The sequence below is a fragment of the Phalacrocorax aristotelis genome, chromosome 9, assembly GCF_949628215.1.
Source record: "Phalacrocorax aristotelis chromosome 9, bGulAri2.1, whole genome shotgun sequence".
Lineage (NCBI taxonomy): Eukaryota > Metazoa > Chordata > Aves > Suliformes > Phalacrocoracidae > Phalacrocorax > Phalacrocorax aristotelis.
Window position 1 is genome coordinate 1577844 of NC_134284.1, and position 22882 is coordinate 1600725.

The window sequence follows — 22882 nt, forward strand, 5'->3', positions numbered from 1 at the left end:
TTTATTTGCCTGTTTTCATACAATCTCACATCCTGGCAATTTGACTGATGAATCACTTAGCCTTACAAGTATGCGGTAGATGTCTGAGTTCTGTCCTATCTGACCAGCATTAAGACTTTTTAAACTCCTTGCCCATTCCATTTCAACCAGCTTTTTAAGCTGCCATCAATCAGATGGACTAAAAATACTTAAGTGATATATAAAACTTCTTGTCCTCAGGAAACCCATAAATTACTCTCCAACCCTTGACATAGACTAATAAGGTTGACATTTTAAGAGTTTCATTTCTATTACAAGTATTTTGCTTTTGAATGAAATTTCAACTCTTTTCATATTTCTATCTGTTGACCCAGCAACAGCCAACTTCAATGCAATAAAACAATGAAATTTCCGCATTACTGCAAAAATGGAAACTATTTTTCTTGAATGGTGTGACCCTCAAAATCAGATTTTTAAAATAAATTCTTCATTTAAATATAGTCAAGCAAAATTGGCAAGTTGAAGTGAAACACAGCATTTGGGAAGTATCACATCAATGTTATGTGTGCAACTATTATTTTTCCTTTGACATGTAGGCATTGTGATTTCATCATAATTATTTTCAGCAGGGCTTCTGCATGAGACAAGATAAGGCTATTTCATTTTAATCTCCCTGTTAAAAAACTAGTTTCACGTTTCACTTACCAAACATTATCCAAACTCTCTTCTGAATGGGGAATTATTTAATCCTTTACAGATTTCTCTGTTGTGCTCAGTTCTGCAGTATAAAACAAACTAATACACCTGAAGGAATTTATTTTTACAAAATCTTTGTGAAGCAGAGGGATGACTTACTTTACAAATGGGAAACTGAGACACAGATTAAACTGAGACATCTAGACTAAATTTAACTTGACATGCCTACAACTGGATTACAGAATGCAAAACCCCTCAGCTGCCATTTATTTCAACTGCATTTGGAACGCTCAGCATACGTGAACATCACTCAGTATGTGCCTTAAGAAGGACACACAGAAAATGAGTACCCTGAAAAAGGTTTAAGGATTTTTTCCAGCATGAAACATGAAGTTTGCATTAATATGGAAACAGAAAATCCAATATAGTCTTCCTTGGTACCCACTCAGGGCCCCCTGCTACAGCGTTGTGTTTTCTGTTCCAGCAGACAGCTATGTCTTCTGAACTGAAAGCAGGATAGCTGTAGTCACCATTCACCCCATCCGTACAACTGGGAAACACAAATCCATTTTCTTAATATCTAGTTATTGTCAAAAATCTGAATAAAAGTTGGTGGGGAAGGGACAGAGGCCTGTTTGGAACTTCTAGCTTCTGCTGCTTTTGTTCCTACCTGGTCCAAGGCCTACACACCTCCATCCCTTTTGTCGGGGTAAAAGAGCATCTCTCAAAGGATTCTGAATCAAACTTGTAATTGCTAACAAACCCTATAACCCGTATTTCATGCTTACAAACTTAGCTTCCTGGAAGCTGACTACACAGGTAACGTTTCTTGCATTTTTATGTTAAAAGAATATTAACACACAAAATCAGTAACAACAAAACGAAAACAATGATAAGCTTCAAAAGCCGCCAATCAACTGACCAGCAAATCTTCAGGCCTAAAGAGTCAAAAAAAGGCCATTACCTAATTTGTTATGTTTTTTGAAGTATCTTTAGAGTTAAATTTCAGCTTTTTCTATTGGTGTTTGCCAGCAATTTTGGTCAGAGATTTTTATAGTTATTATCATTTTAAAGTGAATGGTTGGACTACTTTTTAACTATATGAGCAGGAACAAAACATATGTTTCCCCATGTGGTCCGATCAGAATTTCTGCACTGGCATAACTCTAAAGTAGTTGATTTTAGTTAATCTTAACATTTTGATTTGAGCTAGGGGCATCGAATTTAAGGGCTTCAAGTACAAGAGCAAAAACTAGTAAACACAGATAATGATAATCTTACATATATTGTATAATATAGTCACTGATGTATACAGTATTAATCTAAAACCTCAGACTTGTACACTTTCAAGTATAAAAATTAATAAAGCTCTTTTACGTTAAGATTCCAACTAGGAAGCAACAAGTGTAAGGAAAATAAAGCTTCAGTCTGTGAATCCATCTGAGCAGTAAATATCAGTACAGTGAACTTACTGCATGAAAAGCTAGGTTTCTGCCTTTGAGTTGAGGCAGAAACACAGACTATATTCTTCTGAGGAGAATCCTTAAAGCGAAATCAGAATCATCATGGATTAATAATGTGATGATTTCAAAGGATTCATAAGCTATGGAAAGGAGAGGCTGGAATCAGGCAAATGCTGCACTGAGAACTATACTGTCAAACCCAAGTTATATATTATTTTTGGAAGTGATCAGAAATACAAATGCAGGAAGAGGCTTTGCATTTAGGATTTTGCTTTGAGCCTCAAATGCTCAAAAGGATAAGATTCCTTTAGTGCTGTCTTGAATTTGGCAGTCTGGATTGCAAGGTCCGGCAGAATGGCAACCATGAGCCTCCCTACAGAAGTTACGTGCCTTAGAACAGAATATTAATTTGGTTGGGCTTCTAGCAGCTCTGAATCTTGGAAATTCATAGAAGAGAAAGGGATACAGAAAATACTGTGAATAAGGACATCCTTTCTCCCCTCCAGTTCTTAAATGAAAAAATTTATGGGAGTTCTACTAACCAAAAAACCTTGTTTCCATGTTACAAAACTGCATTTGAAAAAGTGGAAAACCAGGAAGATAATGTAGGGAGCACTGATGGGAACCTGCTGACATTTAAGCTATATGTTACTGATACTGACACTGACGTATATATCTAATTTGATTTCTGTGTGTTAAAACAGACACTGTCCACTACTGATACAAGTAAATTAGATCACACGTATAGCATTTTACATCAGTGATTACTCCAAAAGCCGTAACAGCAATGTAATAGAAGCTTTGATCTACTTTGATTTATTATTATTTCAGATTCTAGACTAATTTGCCATAGATTCTATTACTGAAGCTGACTCTGAAGACTTAGATTGCTTTGGGAACTGAACCTAGAGATCAGTTGCACTGAGTGTTATTACTAGTGTAACAGAATACAAACTAATGTCTAGCTTCCCGAACAAACTGATTTAAGTAGTAAACCCCAAACAAATAAATACCGAACAATGTATGCTGGTGAGCAGCTTGCTACTAGATTAAAAAAGAAAACAGCGGTTGTCTAGGAAAAAATATGCCACAGTTATATCTAATCAAGCCAGTTTTGATGCCATACAGTCCAAGGTATGGTACAGCACAATAAAATGGAAAAAAACCCTTTTGTCCTGTTTCAGCTGGGATAGAGTTAATTTTCTTCACTGCAGCTGGCACGGTGCTGTGCTTTGGACTTAGTATGAAAACAATTTTGAGATAAGACACCGATGTTTTCATTGTTGCTGGGCAGTGCTTGTGCTAGTCAAGGACTTTTCCAGCTTCCCAGGCTCTGCCGTGGGCACAAGAAGCCGGGAGGGGAGGGGGCACAGCTAAGAGAGGGGATTCAAACTGGCCAGAGGGATGTTCCATACCACGTAACGTCATGCCCAGTGTGTTACTGGGAGGGGCTGGCCGGGGGAGGGAGGCAGCAATGGTGGCTTGGGGATGGGCAGCGACACTCGGCAGGTGGTGAGCAGTTGTATCGTTTGTGTTTCTGTTCCCCCCCCCCCCTTTTCCATTTTATTATCATTATTGTTATTATCATAATCATTATTATTATAACTATTATTTTTATTGTAATTATGACACTGTGCTTATCTCAACCCACAAGTTCTTTTGCTCTTCTGATTCTCTCCCCTGTCCCACAGGGATGGGGGGAGTGAGCGAGCGCTGCGGGGTGTTAAGTTGCCAGCTGAGGCTGAACCATGACACTTCACAGTACCTAGTATGGGGCTGTGTTTTGGATTTGTGCTGGAAACAGCGGTGATAATGTGGAGGTGTTTTGGCTGTTGCTAGGTAGTGCTTACAGTGGTCAAGGACTTTTTCAGCTCCCCGTGCTCTGCCGTGTGCACAAGAAGCTGGGAGGGGGCACAGCCGGGACAGCTGACCCCAACTGACCCAAGGGATATCCCACACCATATGATGCCATGCTCAGCATATAGAGCTGGGGGAAGAAGAAAGAAGAGGGGACGTTCAGAGTAATGGCGTTTGTCTTCCCAAGTAACTGTTACACGTGATGAAGCCCAGCTTTCCTGGAGATGGCTAAGCACCTGCCTGCCCGTGGGAAGGGGTGAATGAATGCCTTGTTTTGCTTTGCTTCCGCGCGCAGCTTTTGCTTTACTTATTAAACTGTCTTTATCTCAACCCAGGAGTTTCCTCATTTTTACTCTTCCAATTCTTTCCCCCATCCCACCAGGAGGGAGTGAATGAGCAGCTGCACGGTGCTGGGTTGCTGACTGGGGCTAAACCACACCTTTGTTTAAATGGATTAATTATAGAGAAATAATGACAAAACTGACTTTGGAAAATGCAAATGTTGATTACATACATGAGTCTAAACTATAATCAATGAAAAGGAAAATGACATTCACAGCTCTCTGACTTGATCTAGTTTGTTTCATAAAGGATTGCACACCTCTACCATTTCACTCTCCAAACAGGGAGAGTGAAATGTCTCCCTGTTTTGTAGAAGAAGAAAGAGAAAAATTGAGAGACATGCATTTAAAATTGAAACATAGAGACTAGTCTTGAAATAAAGAGCAAAGAACTTTAAAGTTCCAAATAGGGAAGGATTAATTTATTTCTGAATTGCTTGAATTTTAGAATAAAGAAATGTATATAACATTATCTGGAGAATAGCTGTGATTTTATTGTTCAATTTCCTAGATTCTATGCTTCCAAATAGACACTTTGAGTTTTATTTATTCTGTCTCTGATAAATGCATGTTACTGTAATAAAAATCGACAAAAAGTATTACAATTTTGAGAAGTTGAATAGATGAGTTTTAAGCCAAAATCTGTAACATAAAATGAGATGCCATTCAAAATCCCATTTTACCACTCTCCTCTGTAAATGAACGTAATGCTTGAACTGAACTTATTAGCAGAAAACAAAATAAGTGCAAAACATTAATATGAAGGGCTAATTTTATTTCACAGAAGTCACAAGGTGAGCACCATGCACAGAGAACCTATAGGATTAAGTAAAATTTTGCGTCTATTTTGAATGTATGAACTAATAATGGATCTAATTTGAGATTCAGCAGTGGGTAAACAAACATAAATTGTATTTAAAGTGCAAATATAGTAACATTTCTTAATGAATTTTTAAAAATCAGTTTCACTGTAAATATCTAAGATGTCATCACCAAAGTTATTCGTATACACCTTGATCAGATTATTGCAGTAACGCACTCTCTCTCCTGATGTAACGTGAAGTTTTGCCATACTTTTACTCATGAGCTGTGATCAATGGCTTGCTTGATATGACGTCTAGCTTTTGTAGCAAGAACAATTCTCTGCTCTGGTATGGCAGAGAGAATGCTACAGGAGATATTTTGTGCACCTACTAATCCCAATAATGAGAATGAAGATACAACTAGCAAAGCTATATTCTACGAATGAGAAAACTAGATCACTGGCTTTTCATAGATTTTTGCATTTTAATGTGCACTGATGAAACCACGTTAGCCTAAAAGTAAGAATTCTAATTAACTTATTTTTCTTAAGCCTAGAGTAAGGTAGTACTATTAGCAAAGCAAAATGCAATAGAAAAAACCTAATTCTTTAAACGGCAATAGCCAAATAGAAAGCTTTGACTTCTGTTTTTAAGCTGCGGATCTTGTTAAGGACATACCTGGACCTAACCCAGGTAAGGACATACCTGGCAAGTTATTTAAAGCCATTTTCAATATGAAAACCTCAGCATTCCCTCTAATGAACAGAGCTAACTTGAAAAAACATTATTTCAAATTTCAAAGAGCATCTCTATGAAGCATATGGATTCATAAGGCAATGAGATGGACAATCTCAATTTAATATAGCAATTTTTTTCAGTAGAACAGTATATTTATGTCAGATGTCAAGAACCAAGTTCTCTATCTGTTGGACTTCTGCTTGAAAGCAGAGAAGAGAACGGAGAGGAACTGCTTACATTTACTTCATTTTGCCTCCCCTATCCAAGACGTAGCCTTAATTGTCTAAGAGCAATCTTTGTGCCATGAGAGTGATCTTATGTTAGAGAAAATAAAGGCACAGGTCCACTCTTCTTGGTCATGGTCTTCCATCTCCTGAAACATTTTTTCACTTGAATTATGTCATCCTGTGATTTTAAGGGTTGAATGAAATTCTCTGTATGGGGGGGGCAAAAAAATCTCCAGCTGATATACAGACTGAAAAGTTTACAAAAGAAAAAGCAAAGAAAAAGGAAATCCTGTTCCAGAAATTACTATGTGTGACTGATTTTGTTTGCACTTTCTCTATTTTATGGGATCTATTCATATCGCAGAAGTGGAAGTTAATTGATGTAAAAAAAACCCAAAAACTTTGTGCCACTATAATCAAGTGTGTGCACAATATGTTTTCAAAAATGTACAAGTCAAAGGCATAAATACCGAGTACAAAACCAGCCTAATAATCTGACCAGTAACAAAACCATATAATTCACTCATCATATCTGCAAGTCTAAATATCACCTATGGTATTTCAAATCTATTTACATTTCTTAGAATTAGGTCATACGTTTCTTGCCGTTATTCTCATGATCTTAAAAAATAGTGCTAGAGACAGACCTTTAACAATATGCAATTCAAGTTTCAGACATAATATATGGATATTCACTTAGGATTTTCCTTTATATTAAAATATTTCCATAATTATAAAAACAATACTGACATTAAAGCATTCTGGGGTGCCTACCAATTGACTGAAGACCATTTCAGTTATTTGGCAATTGCACGGTCAATTATCATGGTTAAGTTCATTCTTCTAAATTTTTTATCTGGCAAACTGCTTCCAGAAAGTTTTAAGTTGTAATATCAGAATAAACTAACTCAAAAATTGCACTAATTGGCCCAGTGGTTAGAAATCTAGGGAGAAATATTTTAGATAAAAGATTAAGAAACCCAATTTAAAAAAGGATGATGAAGTACAAGGGGTTGCCACATTCTAAAGCCAGCACAAAGAAGCTAGCATACCTTCTTGGAGCCAGAAAAGCCTTCTGGAAGTCCTGGATGCAGCATTTGCAGGTAGGCAGCAAATTCAAAATGCTAGGCTTACATCAAGGATGCTCCTGAATCTGTCAAATGTAGTCCCCTCTGCCCTTCAGATATAAGTTGTTCACCCACCCTCAAATCAGTTGTGCTATGTAGTGCAGACTTACAACAGCTTTCAACAGTGAACTTAACAGCCTGTACCTAAAACTGAATTCTAGGTTCTATGCTGGTGGTAAAAACCTGAAGGTCAGAGTTGCAGTTCTTTGTCTTTCAGCACCTCCTTCTATTCAAACTCTCCTAAGCAGAAGGAGAAAGTCTCTTACCCAGCTTTAGTTCTAAAAAACAAGGTTCAGTTATTTACAAGATTTTGTAATGTATACTATATACAACACACTAAACTTGAGCCCTTTAAAATCTTCCTGCAGTCTCTGAATGGACTTCTGAAGTCAACTACCTGTTGCAGGAAACAATTTCCTCTTGTACTCTGAATACTGCTGACGCTTAATTCCCTGTACTGATCCCTCTGTTCTTGTACTGTCGGGTAACGTAATAGAAGTCTCTATTGCTTTAGTAACAATGATAAGTATACAATCAAATCCCATCAATCAGTGTGCAGCCAACACATATTCCAAAATTATTTTTAAGGAAATAATGTATTTTGTGGGAGAGAAAATTAACATAAAACTTTGCAGATCTTTCACAACACAAAGCATCATGTTCTAACCATTCAATGAGGCTAAATAAAACACGTAACAAGCTACAGACCTGAGTGTCTTGCTCTTTGAGAAACTAACTTTGTTTTTTTCAAGAAAGCAGGGGATAGCACTGCAGTAAACATTTCACTGCCACTACACTTTTACCAAGCAGATCAATAGGTTTCCTTCATTACGCTTTTAGCAAAACACATAGCGCATGCAGAAGCCAGAGGATAAAGAGAGAGAGAGAGAGATGCTGGTAATAAAAAGTCTGAGATACAAATGAGGATAAAAAATGGGGCCATTACACAATACTACTAAACTGTAATTTTATAACTTAGGAGACTATGGACCTTCATTGGTCAATCTGTTAATTTTACATTTTGTACGGTATTTTTAAGACACCAGCTGAAGTCGGAGTACTTCTAAAAATGTAAGTGAAGCCAATCTGGTTTAACAATTTAAGTGAACTACTGCTAATAAAAAAATAAATTACTATGTTTTGTGACAACTGGCTAATAAGTAACTTATAGATATTACATGCATACTATACTGCACAACTGCTACATCAGCATTATTCGTAATTCATATTTCTACTCTTAGAAAAGTCATTTAAGGAGTCCCGCTAACATTTCCAAAAATTACAGGCATGATGCTAACTGGTTTTCAAGAAGGGGGAAAAACTTTACTGCATATTGTGAAATTCAAAGAGAATATCAATTTATATTTTAGCATTATACCATTTTAAAGCATTAAAGCTTTACTTCTCTTGCCATAAGGGAATAATTTTTTTTAAAGAAACTCACTTTGATTTAATTGAATTGAACCAAAGACAGCACCTCATTCTAGACAAGCGGAATTGTTAAGGTGCTCACTAGAGCCAGGTATATAGTACTACTACCCTTTAACGCTTGGAGTTCAACAAACTATGAAAACCTTTCTGTAACTAAAGGTAAGTAGAAGTTTTTAAAAACTTTCTGATCATTCCTCTCAACTAGGCATCAGTTGACCATATCCACAGTTTCACCAGTACAACTGGTGACAATAAAAAGGAATAGGTGAAAAGAAGCTTATCCTAATTATTGGACTTCGAGATGCAAAATAGCCTCTACAAGGATGTTTTCTATGAAAAAAATCAGGCAGCAGATTCTGCCGCAAATTCTTGACAATGCAGAATACACAGATCCCAAGTGTCTTTTCTGCTGGAAGATCTTTTACTTCTTCAATCAAAGACCTTCTATGTAACAGCAGAAAAAAAAATCCCTCACTTTCCTTTTTGGCAATCTTAGCCAGTTAATCCAATTCCAGAGCTTTTCTCAACAATTATAACTGTAAGGAAAGTTCGTATGATGAATCTACAATGTCTATTTCCAAAAAACAGATTCCAGAAATTGCTTATATCAGGTAATCGTTTATCTTTTGTTGTACCTTTGTCAGAAGGCACGTTCAGCTGAATTCCCACAGCGTTGATTCCATTTCTCTCGTCTCTGTGCTCCTGGTGTCCTCTGAAGGTCCAAAGCTATTTGGTGGTGACTTGGACATATAAAATTAAGAAGCTCTGAACTCGGTGCTTAAGAAAAATAGTTTCTTGGACTAAGAACCCCAGAAGTAGGTGTAGATACAAGAAACAACCTTGAGATCCTATCAAAAGTGTGGTCCTTTTTCCCCCCTGGATATGAAACATTATGCAATAAAACATTACTCCTTTTCTTCCCCTTGATCACAACTAACGGCAGGCTTTAGGACTCAGTTCAACAATATCTCATTTGGGGAGATTTTCTATCATATCATTTAGAGGTCAAGATGTTGTTTACTCATAGCAGCCTTTCCCATTTTCCAAAATAACAGCAGATGACGTTGAGCATTGCTGGACACCCATCCTGACATTAAGCTGTATGTCTGAATGAATAGCCTCTTACAAAGTTAGAAACTACACTACAAATCCTTTACAGACCTCAGAGAATCTCCAGACCCTCCTTGCCTCTTCAAATAGCTACAACTGCCACAAAGATTTTCAGTTCCCATTCATTTGTTCCTTTAGATCTGTATTGGCTCTAACAGTCTGTTCAAAAACACACAGGCTGCTATCCTGCCACCAGAGAAGAACTTATCTGTATTTTTTTATGCCTTCAGTTCGCAGTTTAAAAGGGGGCAGTCTAGGTCTTGCACTGTACATTTCATAAGCAGGAAATTCTGATCATCTGGAAATTTTTTAACTGCATCACAGGATCCAGTTGACCAGGTAGCCAGGTTTTCTGCATTTTAGATATGAAGATCTTCCCTTTGGACAGAGTATAAAGGATGAATTGCTTGTACGGTCTTGCAGTGTCACTTTGATACTTCAGCTAGCAGACTTTACTACAAATTGCAAAGCCATCCTTTGTGCACAGTGTTCACTAAGTTTTCATGCACTTAATACTCCAGTTTTTTTCTTCAGTTGCAGTAGAATCTAACTATTCCAAGACCATTAATTGGTACTACAGCCTAGTAGCTTTGGAGAAGGCAAAACAGTTTTTGGGATCGGACCAAGCAGGAGACCCATACATAGTGACCAGTCAACACCCACAATACCTTGGTTTGTATTTCTCTCAAAGACAGTGATCCTTCCAGAACATGAAAAGGACAAATGGCTGAAGTTGCAGGCAAAGCAAGAAGCGACTTATTTACTTCATAATCCAAAAGAGCATGTTCACCGTTTCTGCTGATGTAAACTATCACCGCTGGATTCTTGGAAACAAAGTGTCATCAAGCTGAAACACCTGCTGATCCAGTGCTTCCTCTTAATTTCATAAAGATTATTCAGAAGAATGGCTGCTTGAGTGAGGATGGCGTTTGTCTTGCATCTGTGAGCACTAAACTTAATTTCTTGCTCCTGTATTAGCTTAGAAAAAAAGTGTCTTTTTATGTGTAAGTGTATAGTATTACTTATTTATTCCATATTGGCGTTTTGATGATAATCATGATAAAAACTGTGAGGCTTTCATATAATACAGTAATGAGGCACAATAAACTGCAGAATACATATCAGGTGCTTCAAGGGCACATATTTGATTAGCTTTAAAACAACTTGTCTCCTGGTGGAGTGAGACAGCAACTATTTAGCTATGACAGAAAAACTAGTAAGCATCTTTCCTCTTAACTATTTTATTAGATCTTTTGCCTGTTCATACACTGAAGCTAGACAAAAACCTCTTCTATTACTAAGGATAAGGAAGTGCTAGGAATAATTGCTTGAGAAGCTGAAGCTTTTGAGAACAGATTAGACACACATGAGCAAGGTATTGCTTACACACAGATCTTCTGGCTTAGAGACAAAGTGATTGAGCAGGTGAGCTCCTTATATCTGCATTTTGTATGATGCTCATTAATAGAACATTCACATCAGGTCTAGAGCTTGGCCCACAGTCTAAGACAGAGCGAAATGTCATCTTTTTATGAGATATTACCAACTTTAAGGGATTCTTTTAAAATACAGAATAAATTACTTTGTGCTGAAGACTGATTCAGTATTGCAGAAAACCTCAAGTCCATCTCTTTGATACTTATCCATCAATCAATTATAATAATATGCTGAAGCCTAATCTTTACACAGTGGGTCATGGCATTAATTTGGCAGTATATAATAAATTCTGGTTTTATCCCATGATGTTGTTAATTCTAGTTTATTTTCACCTCTTTTTCCTTTTTTTCTGTCCTAATTACAATTGAACATATTTTTCTTTTCATTTCTTGCTAAGATGGTACTATACCTTATTACAGAAGACTATCATGAGGCTGATATGGAAGTATTTATAAAAGTATATGCATTTGGCAGGCCGTGACCCAAGCTAGAGCTTTGGGAATTAATAATGAGCTTCAGATATCATAAAACCATCTATATCTAGACAGGTAATTAGTAATCATAATGTGATGGCCATCTTTACAGAGTCTTTCCAGTTTCACTGGCTGAAAATGGGTCAGACTAACCAGTGAAGCGTTTTGCAGCCTGGATATCTGTAAGTTTATTATTTTTGTTTTAATGTAAGAGATAATTAAAAATGCCTTTATTATATTATTTATGCTCATATATTATGTAGCAGTTGCCTAGCTAGAATACACATCATGGCGGTCCCAGACTGGTATGGTGATTTTAAAACCACGCTGAACATGGTTGCAGATTGATCATGCAAAATCTGCTCCCCCAGCTGAGTTTTCCCCACTTGTGCACAGTGCAATGCAAAAAAGAAAAAAAAAAATGAAACAAAAAAAAAGTGTGATGGGTGAGCAGGTCGACTGTGTGAAAGAACACGTGCAAAGTATACCTCAGAAACACTATAGGTGGATGAGCACGAAGGGAGCCGAGCCTGGTTGTGCAGTGGGGAAAAGAAAACATTGTTAAAAAAGAAATGGTGGCACAGTAAGGGTCTCAGAAGGTTTTCTGTATAGGTGGTTCCAGCACTGAGATAGTAGCAGGGGATTCATTAAGTTTCCATGACAAGCTATTTCAGAAACTCCAAATTTATGCCTTTTAAGGTAGAAGCTTCTTAAAAGAAAAGAAAATTACTGTATTTCTAAAATAATTTAAACTAATGATGAATCTGAAGACAACTATCAATCTTTCCTCCTCTAAGTAACTGACAATAGTGTCCTCAGGACAATAAGGTATTCTAGGATGAAGCTTTACTGATCTCTTTCATTTAAACCTATTAGTTTTATTCTAGTTGTGCAAAGGATACAATGTGAAAACCCATTAGAGGCCCTATTCTTCCCTGTATAGCTTTATGTTTTCAGATGCTCAGAACAAGCATTTTGACAAAGGAGGTTTTTCTTCAATCCTGCTGCCCCAAGAACCAGAATAACTTGCAAAGTTAAATGACTAACAGCCAGATATAGGTCAGTAGAAATCTGCAGATTATGTCCCAAAGCAATGTAAAGTGCTGTGATTCTTGAAGGACACTGTCCACTGTCACAAGCTTTCAGCACAAACACAACTTAATTGGTAACACTACAGTTTTACTGATTGCTTAAGAAACACTTCGTTTATACAAGAGATCCATTTTTCTACACTATTATTCACTCAGACATAACTCAATATTATACTTATTAAAAATAGTTTCTTTGGTTGAAAACATTTAATGTTTCAATTACAAAGAGCAGCCCCAGTTTTTGGATCTTTTCCCCTTACGTTTTGTTAGATTAATAATTATCTGATGACAACTGTCTTTGAAGAGAGACTAAAAGCAGCCTAATAAATTAGATTTAAAAAGGCATGGTTCTTATAAATGCATTAAAAATCTCCTCTTGATGTTTTTCTAGGGGTGGAAAAATGAATTATCAGAAGCTGCAGCAAAACTTCCTTAGTCTTCAACAAAATTAGTATCTGTAGAGCAGTTTGGATACATTTGTGGTAAAGATGAACCCAGCAAGAATTTCCGTATTAGTGACCACTTGCTGACTTAGGTATTATGATGGACTGAGCAGAGAACATGGTACTCATAAAAAGTCTCTCGTGAATATTCTTTGATCTCAAATCTGTATTTCATAATTCTTCATTGAAATATAAAATGTAACGTCCAGGAAAATTCTACAGTCACATTTGTCTGTGTTCATTTATGTCTCCATTATATGCTTCTATAGAGCTGTTATTTCTTCACTGAAAATTTTTCAATACTCTGAAAATATTTTTATTCCTTTCTGGCATTTAGTTTCATATTTCATTTGTTCTTTTAGATAACATTACTAAGGAAATCTGACTCACTTCACAACATCTTAAATGTTCACACACACTCAGCACTTGTTTCAGCTGATGAAATGTTTTCTTATAGTGAAATGATCTGGAGAAGGATTAAGTCAAAAAGAGAAAATTTCTTCAGACAAATAGAAAGAATAGAAAATGCAGTTGTAAGAAATCAAGTATTAAACAGTCTATTTTGTTAAAAAAAGGAAAAGAAAAAAAAAAAAGAAGCAGAAAAAAGAGAACCCCTTCTGACAGAGCAAAAACTGTTTCAAAAGCTTTGAAACAGTGCTTTGAAAGATGTCTATGAAAGATAAGGTGCGCCTTCGCTTAGAACAGGGGTTCTGTTATTCACCTAAGATTTTTGGTTGAGTCTTTAAGCAAGATTCTCATAAATAATGTCCAACCATTGTTCCCCAGGTTTGTCTTGCAACAGCATGGAAAAACAAGAACCATTAGCTTTGATTTGGCCGGTGTGGATCCCAAGAATGCAGTAACAGCAAGAAACATCACAGCAGCAGTTTTTAAAGTATCAGCAAGTAGATAAACAGAAACGATGACGATGAGGAGGTTTGGAATCTTACTGTGCAAGGTTTTGAAGAACTTGGCTCATCTTGTCTGCTCCTCATGTTAACTTACATGGGGCACAGCTAGACACTTGTGTACTTCTTTAATCTCCTCTAAGACAACTACTGTAAGTAGGATGCTATTACTTTCCTTGTCAAATGATCCTGTGATCTAATTATGCATATTTTCATTAATATTTAGGCTAAACTTACCACTTAACTTCAGTCTTATTGCTATCAGTATTTAATCCATTTAAATAATTTAGTCTTTTCTTGGGCATAGTTCCAGTTGTATAGAAGAAAATTATAATATTCCCTTCAATAAGATACCTGTATATTTTATTTCTCCCTACGCTTAAGCACACACACACACAATCTTCCTTAATCTCTTAACCTCACTCACTCCAAATTATTTTTTTCCTATTCATACATGTATAGGGTCTCAATTTACCTGTATCATTTTCTCATAGTGATGAAATCGAAGGTACGCTCAAGTGTTTGCGTCTCAAAATGATCTAATGTTCTTGAGGAGAGGGTTACAGTCATACCACACTCCTGCACACAGTGGTTGCTGTTTGTTTTATTTTCAGTAAGATCACACAATAAGACTGTTTAATGTGCCGCACACTTATAATTTCCCAATCATTTCTACGTCATTGCTTTCTTGTGAACTAGTTTCCATTTCTGAGCATCTACCTGATCGCAGTATTTTGTAAGTGTATTGCTTCTGTGTTATTAAAACTAAATTTCAACACTCTTCCAAGCTTCTTTGACGATTCTGTAATCTATCACCCACTCTGTTTAAAATTTGTTATCATATACGAACTCCAGTGATTGTTTCTGCCAGTTTGAGAGAGGGGGCAGCTCTCCATGTTTTGTTTGCTACCTGACAACCCCTACATATTTCCTTAGGTGAAGCTAAGGTCCTAACATTTGAGCTGTTGGGCTCCTTCTCCCCATGAACGTTCAAGTTAAGGGGCCAGGTTGCCAGTCACAGAGATTCCCTACTGTGAGAATGATTTCAAGAGAGCTATGCCCATTTACACCAATGGAGAATCTAGTTCAAAGGCTGCAAGAGCAATTTGTTGTTAGTCTGAGGGCCTTACTGGCTTGACTCTGAACTTTAATAATGGAGTATTAAGACCAGGAACAAAAGCCCCGTAAATGTAATCCTTCATCATGATCAAAGAAGGCAGGTACTTAAAGTAAGACGGGAACACTGCATGCAGGAGTCAGTAGTCTTTGAGAGATACAGCTCCGTATGAAAAATTATAATCCCGGTTTCATTAAACATCATCTATGGACAGTATCTGGCCTCTGCTATGAATTCTGAGAACATTTTTCTTGAACAGAACCAGAATCTTTGATTTGGAGCTACACTAGTCAAAAGCCACACAAAATTGTTTTGCATATTACTTGGGAACTCTGTGTAGAACTTCTACACTTAGATTTTAATTTTTTTTTTTCTGTTGGGCTTTCCTTAATATTTTTATGCAGAATTTAAACTTGTTTTTAAAATTCTTAGCCTGCACAATTAAAAAAAAAAATATATATCTTCAAAACAGAGATCAAAGCAGAATTGTTCTGTTGAATCTCAGATGAACTCCACGCCCTTAGGACGGTATCAATTTTAGCAGTTATTATGAGTTCTAAAATATAAGCCAGTCAGCTGTTTCACTGTTGATCATGTCAGCAGCTAATGCCCTTACTTGCTACTACTACATTAATTCGAATGGTAGGGGAACGCTCACATGTCCAAGTTACAGGAGACTAATTTTTCTAAACAATATTTAAGTTCAGCTTCAAACACAGGTCTCTGGGAGGGGTCAAAGGATTAAGCCACAAAAAGAACTGGACTAGCTGCAAGGAAGATGAATGATCTCAAGAAGAAATGGAAAAAGAAATCTCAGGTCAGGAGATTTCTTTTGTAAATGGTTATGTGTTACTGCTGATATTAAAAGTAGTCTTTGAAAGCTATTCAAGCCCCCAAACTGCCTAATGAACTCAAATTTTCATGCAAGTTTTCAGTGCAATTTTACATATCTGGCAGTCTTTTTAAACTATTGGTGGAATTGGGGATATTCTGCAGAATTCCAATGTTTCCTACCTATTTCCAATGGCCTTTGAATTTCATCTGGACAGCGTGTCTTTGCAATTCATTCTGGAAGTAAGGTTCCACCTTAATAGTACACACCATGGTGCAATAGCATTTCATTTTCACTTATGGGGCTGGCCATCAGACACCGTATGCTCCCCCTACCACACCATTCAATACATTTGCCACATTGTAGGAGTATTAACAACTTACATCTAAATCCCTTTCCAAAAGCAGTATAGAAGAGATGAAAATTATTTTAAAGATGAACTATTAACAGATAGCCATTTTTTTCCCCCAATCGTCCACTATTTAGTAAGGATTTGTTCTATTCTTTGGTCAGCCATTTGTCTTTTAAAATGCTACCTTATCTAAAACATCCCTTATTACAGCATGAATCAGGGAAGCAGTGACAAAGCAGCGGATCTTAGTTATATGTTATTATAGTTACAATGTGTCCTGGTTGTTTTAAGACACTGAAAGGGCATATGCAGAATATATGGAACATTGCTTAGCTCACAATCCGACTTCCTTCCTTACATTGTGTAGGGTATGGTCACGAAATAACGGATAAAGTGGCACAGTGGAACAGGACAATTTCATAACAACTAATTTGTCTAACTAATGCTTTTCATTTAAAACCCTTCCCCATGTGACATTCTGTGAAATAATGTGTGATCAGAACACCTTTTTTGTAGTACAAAGTTTCATGGCATAATTTTTTTCTGTCTTTGTATTTACTCACTGGTACTAAATCACAAATTTAAGAGTGAGGAATCTAAAATCAAGGAACTTGCTTTGTCTTTATTATGACTAATAATTTGAGATACCACCAAATCTGAAGTACGACACAGTTTGTTCCCCCATAAAACTTGATTCTTAAAGATTTGCCAGGGAGAAGACACAGTCCTTTAATCAGATTTATTTTATAGAAAGCTGCAATATATTAACAGCTCACTTTCCTTGTATTTGACCTGCAAAAGATCATAAACTCAGACTTCTATTTCACAATGAACAGAAATCAACTTTATGTCAGATACATAGCTGGATATGCAAAAGCATCCAAAAGGGGTAAAAATTCTCAAATCATTATCATTACAAAAATTATCTTGCACTATATAATCGTAGTGGATTATGCATTAGAATGGTAGTACTGAGAATGACAACAGCCATAGTGTATGGAAGACACAAACAGGACGTGAATCTAAAGAAATTATTCTGAGAATCTTCACTGGATGGATGTGCAAAGAGATAAATAGTTACTAACTTTAACATCTACTATGCTCACAACTGTCCCTTTTTTTCCTATTTTTCATTATACATTAAATTACACAGTTAAACGCACTTCTATAGAGTTAATGGCTGAAAAGCGGATCTTAATTTATGAGGTGAACTACTAAACACGAGGTACTGCCGTCTGTACTGTTACATTGGATTTGACTTGCTTTATTGAATATGTCTGTGATAAATGGGCAACTTTATAGGGGTGTCACGACTGATATGCTAGATCCTAATCCTTTTCTCAAGATTTCTTTCATTAAAGAACAAACCTAATGCATAAGAAATATGCTGCAGAATTTTTTATAGTAGTCTGCTGAAAAACCATGCAACAAAATTTTCATAGCTGACATCCAACCAAATATTAACCTATTTTGTGAGATAAAATAGTGACCCAAAAAGATTAAAGGCAAAGACAGAGGTATATGTGAACCTATATGCTTTTGGGTTACCTTCCATCAGCCACAGTTTTCAGTTCAGGTAAGGCTATCAATCACTGGCAGAGATACGTTTTTCCTTTAAATGAACGATTTCTATTATATTTGTTGCTAAGTTTAATATTCAGTCAGGAAACTTTTAGATATGCAACCTCAGTTTTGGAAAGGGATCTTTATTTTAGTTGCTGTAAAACCAAGCAGTTTGATGAGCATTCACTAAAATGTAACAGGATATTCTTTTAAAACAAACCCTTTCAGTTAGGTCAGGTTTCTCACACACATTAAAATGAAACCGCAGCTAGAAAAGAAAGAAAACACAAAGGGAGAAAAAGAGAGAGAAAGGAAAAAGATGGGGATGAGAGGACAAACCAATCAGATTTGGTGTTACCAGCCAGCGGAAGTTTTAAAAAACCAGATCACCGAGTGAAATCGTACATTTACTCGGAGAGAGCATCCTTTGACACTGCCTTCTAGGTGATCTCTGAGCTCCTCCAGCTTTCGATGGAGCTACATGTAAACATCAGAAAATGAATTGAAAAAGCAACCTGTTCTCTTGTAATTTTTTCCTTTTGTTCTTTGTTTTTGTGTTGTTTTTTTTTTTAATAAATCATAGCGTAACACATTTCTCACTGCTTCTGACAAAACATTTCAAGCCATCAAAGTGCTTTGAGCAACACAGACATACAAGTTCAGTAAACCTGGAAGCTGAAGTTTTTGCTTGATTAACATGGCTCTTTTTTCAGTACAGGGAAAAAAATTGTAACATTAAGGGACAGATCATTCTAATCTACTGAATCTCTGCTACATTGTTAATTTTTTTATTTATTTGCTTGTTTATTGGTAAGGCTGTGTTCTAGAATTTATTCCCATCACAAATAACTTTTTAGAGGTAAAGTCTCATGTTTGGGAACCTCATTTAGTATTTCCCATTTTGTACAAGGTTATTCACGTAAGATTTTGTGTCTAAATATATATTTTGAGTTGAGAAATTAAATCCTGGGCAATCGGATACTTTTGTTGTACAGACAACAATAACCCTAAATTAGGTGTCAGTGGGTGTTCATAAAAATAATAGGTGAATCCCAGCACCTAAATAAACCTCATCTTCTGCATATATATATATATGCATTATGCATCTAGAATTGTATGTGATCACCCATTAAAATGCACACTAATTACATACACAATTTTCAAAAACAGCATAGATAGAAACTGTGTCTGTCTTGTGTTTTCCTCCACGTGAATTCAGTGATCCTGAATGTCTCACACTGGAACGGTGCCTCATTCATACACAGCGCTCTTCTCATCTACACTGTAACTAAAACCTCTTCCCAAAATGCAAGATGAAAACGACAGCCTCACAGACAGTGAGGAATGCTACAGATGCCTCTAGTTAGAATTTGTATAAACAAATAGCAACTGGCTTCTTTTCCTATGCTGAGATCAATTTAAATGGTGGCATTACTGGAAAGAGGTGCATAACCAATCCTTCCCGTCCCCTTCTTTACGCTCAGTGAAATACCATTTTCATAAAGAGCAGCTGTAGAGCAGTGTTAGAGAACAGAGAGGATGGCTTGTCCCAGAACAAAGGCAATACATTCATATACAAAACCAAAACACAGGATCAAAAAACCAAGAAGAAAGGCAAGGAGAGTGCAGAAGAAAAATGGAATAATTAGTGCTTGAGAAAGCGCTAAAAGGAAAGAAAGGGGGAAAAAACTGAAAATTGGATGGCTGAAAAAGATGCAACTGTTGAGATGGAACCTTAACAGAATGCCCTGGACTGCACATGGTCAGCATCTTGGTATAGATTACGTCCTGTTTTTTAAACCATTTATTAGGGTGTAACACTATGCGTGGTGGGTACTGATTTAGATATCTGCCTGTTTGGTTAAGTGCTCTAAATATTTGAGTACGTTTGTACAAACATAAAAAAGGCAGAAGGGACTAATTATTAGCAAAACAGTGGCTCCATTCCTATTAGCCTCACACGAATCTCTCTCTCATTTCCTCTTTATTAACTCTGTCTTTTTCTGATTTAAAGGCTAGATACACATGAAATATTCGACTCTCTTGTAATGGTCCTTTGCAGAATTAATTGCAGAAAGTGTGAGCACTATAACAGTTTAATTTTGTTTCAAGATGGGAAGCAGTAGTCTGAAGATGAGTAAGTCACTTCTCCATGGAACAGGCAGTTAAGAGACAACAAACAACACAGATCAGAGAAGTGGTTTAATCATGATCACCAAATTACAGGCACTTCAAGAAAGTTGTTACTATCTCTTATTTGTGGTGACATTCAAAGCTAACAAACTGGCAGCCTGCCTTCAGTAGGTTGCTCTATGTGTAGCACAGAAACAAACAAAATGTGACCCAACAGCAATAAGAATACTGAAATAAAAGTGATGGGATGGTGAGAAATGGAAAAGCCCCTTCCCTCCCTCCCCTCACCTCCCCCTTCAAAAGGAAAAGTGTAGGCTATAGAAGAAAACTTGCAAAATAAATGTTAGAAACATATTTACTTTGAGGGATCCAACTCTACTAGCAACTCCTTTGCTTTCATCCGGCCGTCTAATTTGCTACAATGGGGGAAGATGGGTAAAAAAGACAGAAGAATAAAGAAAAAGTGAACTTAAAAAAATTTCCACACAATCAGTTAGCAGTACATGCAAGACATCAATTTGACTCTGTGAGACACCTCTAGAGGACAAAGACACAGACTCTAATTTCTGGAATAAATGATGCTTTATCATGGCATTTTAAACTTGCTTTGTTGACCATTTTTATTTCAATATATTACCAATCTGGCACATATGATGCATGCTGAATTCACTAACATTTTTGAAAGAATACATGTTATTTATTTGATTTGGATATGAAGAATAATGAAGTCCTAAAACTCTTAACTGAAGAAAAAAACACCCTATACCTTCTACAAATCATATGATCATAGCATACTATAACTGGGAGTAGCAGGCCTGGCAAGTATCGTGATTGATACCTGACAGAATGCAATACAGATTCCTATTAACCCAGGCCTAAAGATTTTAGCCACTGCTATCAAGATTCCCAGGTAAAAATTATGCTGCCCAAACAGAAAATTTTAATGCCAGACCAACATCAGATTTTTATTTTAAATATACCATGTATATGACCTCTCCCCCAACATCTCCTACCTGATTGCTTTTCCTTTACTATATACTTTTTTTTTTCCTAGATGATGCAGAGGATTGAAGAAACAAATGAGGTCGCTGCTCAAAAGGCTTCGTACTGTTAGAAGCATGTAAAATAAAACTTCCGTTTTATTTTACTTCGCAAAAGTTTTCAGAATTGCTGAATCCAGTAAATAAATCTCTAACTGATAAATCAAACTTGTGTCGTGTCGTTTGAAGTAGAGAGGAAGAGGACAATAAAAATGACTTTAGTGATATCCTTCTAGTCTGAATCAAGACTGAATTGAAAGTTTTTATTATCTGTTGGTTGTTTCACAGGTTTTATAAAACAAAGTCCCACTCAACTGAGGTGAACCCTTTCAAACCACAGTAACTGTCTTGTCTTTAAGAAATTTCAGCAAGGAAGCCAAAGACTGAATGAACCATAGAAATTCAACTACGCTTTATGCTTTCTGGAGCACACTAGCAAAACCAGAAGTTAGATTGCCACCTTTTGGTTTTACCTGACCCATAGAAAATGGAGAAATCCAGATTCAAAACACAGTCAACTGAATGGTTTTTTTCACTCGCACTAGATTCTCCAGAAAGTAATGCAACTAAATGATAGATTAACAATTTAAATATTTAGTTCTGAAAGGATGTCCACTAGCAAAATCCCCTGGAAACATTTATGTAAATTGCTGCTTTCCTTCCCTGGTCTTATGGCATTAAAATAGTATCTGTTTTGATCTCTCAAGTGGACCATCCACATCGCTGTTTTGATGGGACTCCAAGCAAACCTCCAAGGAATTCAAGTATATCAACCAAGAAAAACCTGTAATTCTGAAGTAAAATATGTCTCCTTTAGAAGACAGATTCAATTAAAATGTACACAGTTGTAACCTAGTTGCTATATTTTTCCTAATAAAAAATCCCCAAAAACCTTATTTGAAAAAAAAAAAAAAAAAGCAAGACTAGTTAGAGCAAAGACACTTGGCCCAATACCCTGGTTGAGATACGAGCAGTGCCAAACAGTGAGACATAATCAAGTAGAACCCCAATCCCTTTAACTAATCTGAAACTTTTTTCCAAAAATAATGTATACTCGATTTTGGTTTGAAAAATGAGAAATAAGAATAAATAAATGCTGATAATCTCACATAATGACATGGAAGCACAACATTAACAAAAATGCTACATACCACAGAAACTTTTGTGAGTGACAGCAGTATGCCTTTCCCTTCAGGGAAGAAGTTTTTCTTCTATTACTTACCAATGTAGGTATTATGGCTGCTCAAGTTGTGTCGAAGGTTTAGAATTCAGTCAGAAATGAGATTGGAGATATTACAGGTGCATATAATTGACATTATTCACTCTTTTTTTCTTCAAAATATATAGGGGAATATATACACAATGTGTACATTGTGAGCAATGAATTATAAATGCTTGAGAATATAAATTATGCAGAGATAGCCTAAGGTCAACTCTTGTTTTACGTCCATGGCACAGTTAATAATGTGGTAACATGTTTTCTACAGGAACCCTGCAGAATGCGACATGGATGTCTCTCAATGGATGAATCAGAGTGATATGAGTATTGCACAAACTATATTTCATCTGTTCGGGGAATTAAATAAGGTATTACCAAGAAGGCAAGGGACAGCAGGAATAAAAATACCATTTTTTTAATCCACGGCAAATGCCACAGAAAGGAATTCAGGTATATCCTATCTCTGTCTGGTCACCTCCTGTATGATGTTCTAGAAGTTGAC

General features: G+C 36.4%; 1 protein-coding gene and 1 long non-coding RNA gene across 12 annotated transcripts in view; one reads left to right on the forward strand and one right to left on the reverse strand.

Moving 5' to 3' along the window:
- The window catches only part of GPHN (gephyrin), a 308628-nt gene that overhangs the window by 68240 nt on the left and 217506 nt on the right, over positions 1-22882 (reverse strand). For 6 of the 11 annotated variants that reach the window (XM_075103174.1, XM_075103175.1, XM_075103169.1 and 3 more), the window contains one exon: positions 20481-20537. The exons of the other annotated variants lie outside the window; for them this stretch is intronic. In XM_075103174.1, the coding sequence (XP_074959275.1) occupies positions 20481-20537 (57 nt within the window). The remainder of the gene's footprint in view (positions 1-20480; positions 20538-22882) is intronic. 11 annotated transcript variants of the gene reach the window in all.
- On the forward strand, positions 10406-15443 carry LOC142061763 (uncharacterized). The gene is made up of 3 exons (XR_012662236.1): positions 10406-10714; positions 11795-11864; positions 13165-15443. It is a non-coding gene; the product is annotated as an uncharacterized LOC142061763 (long non-coding RNA).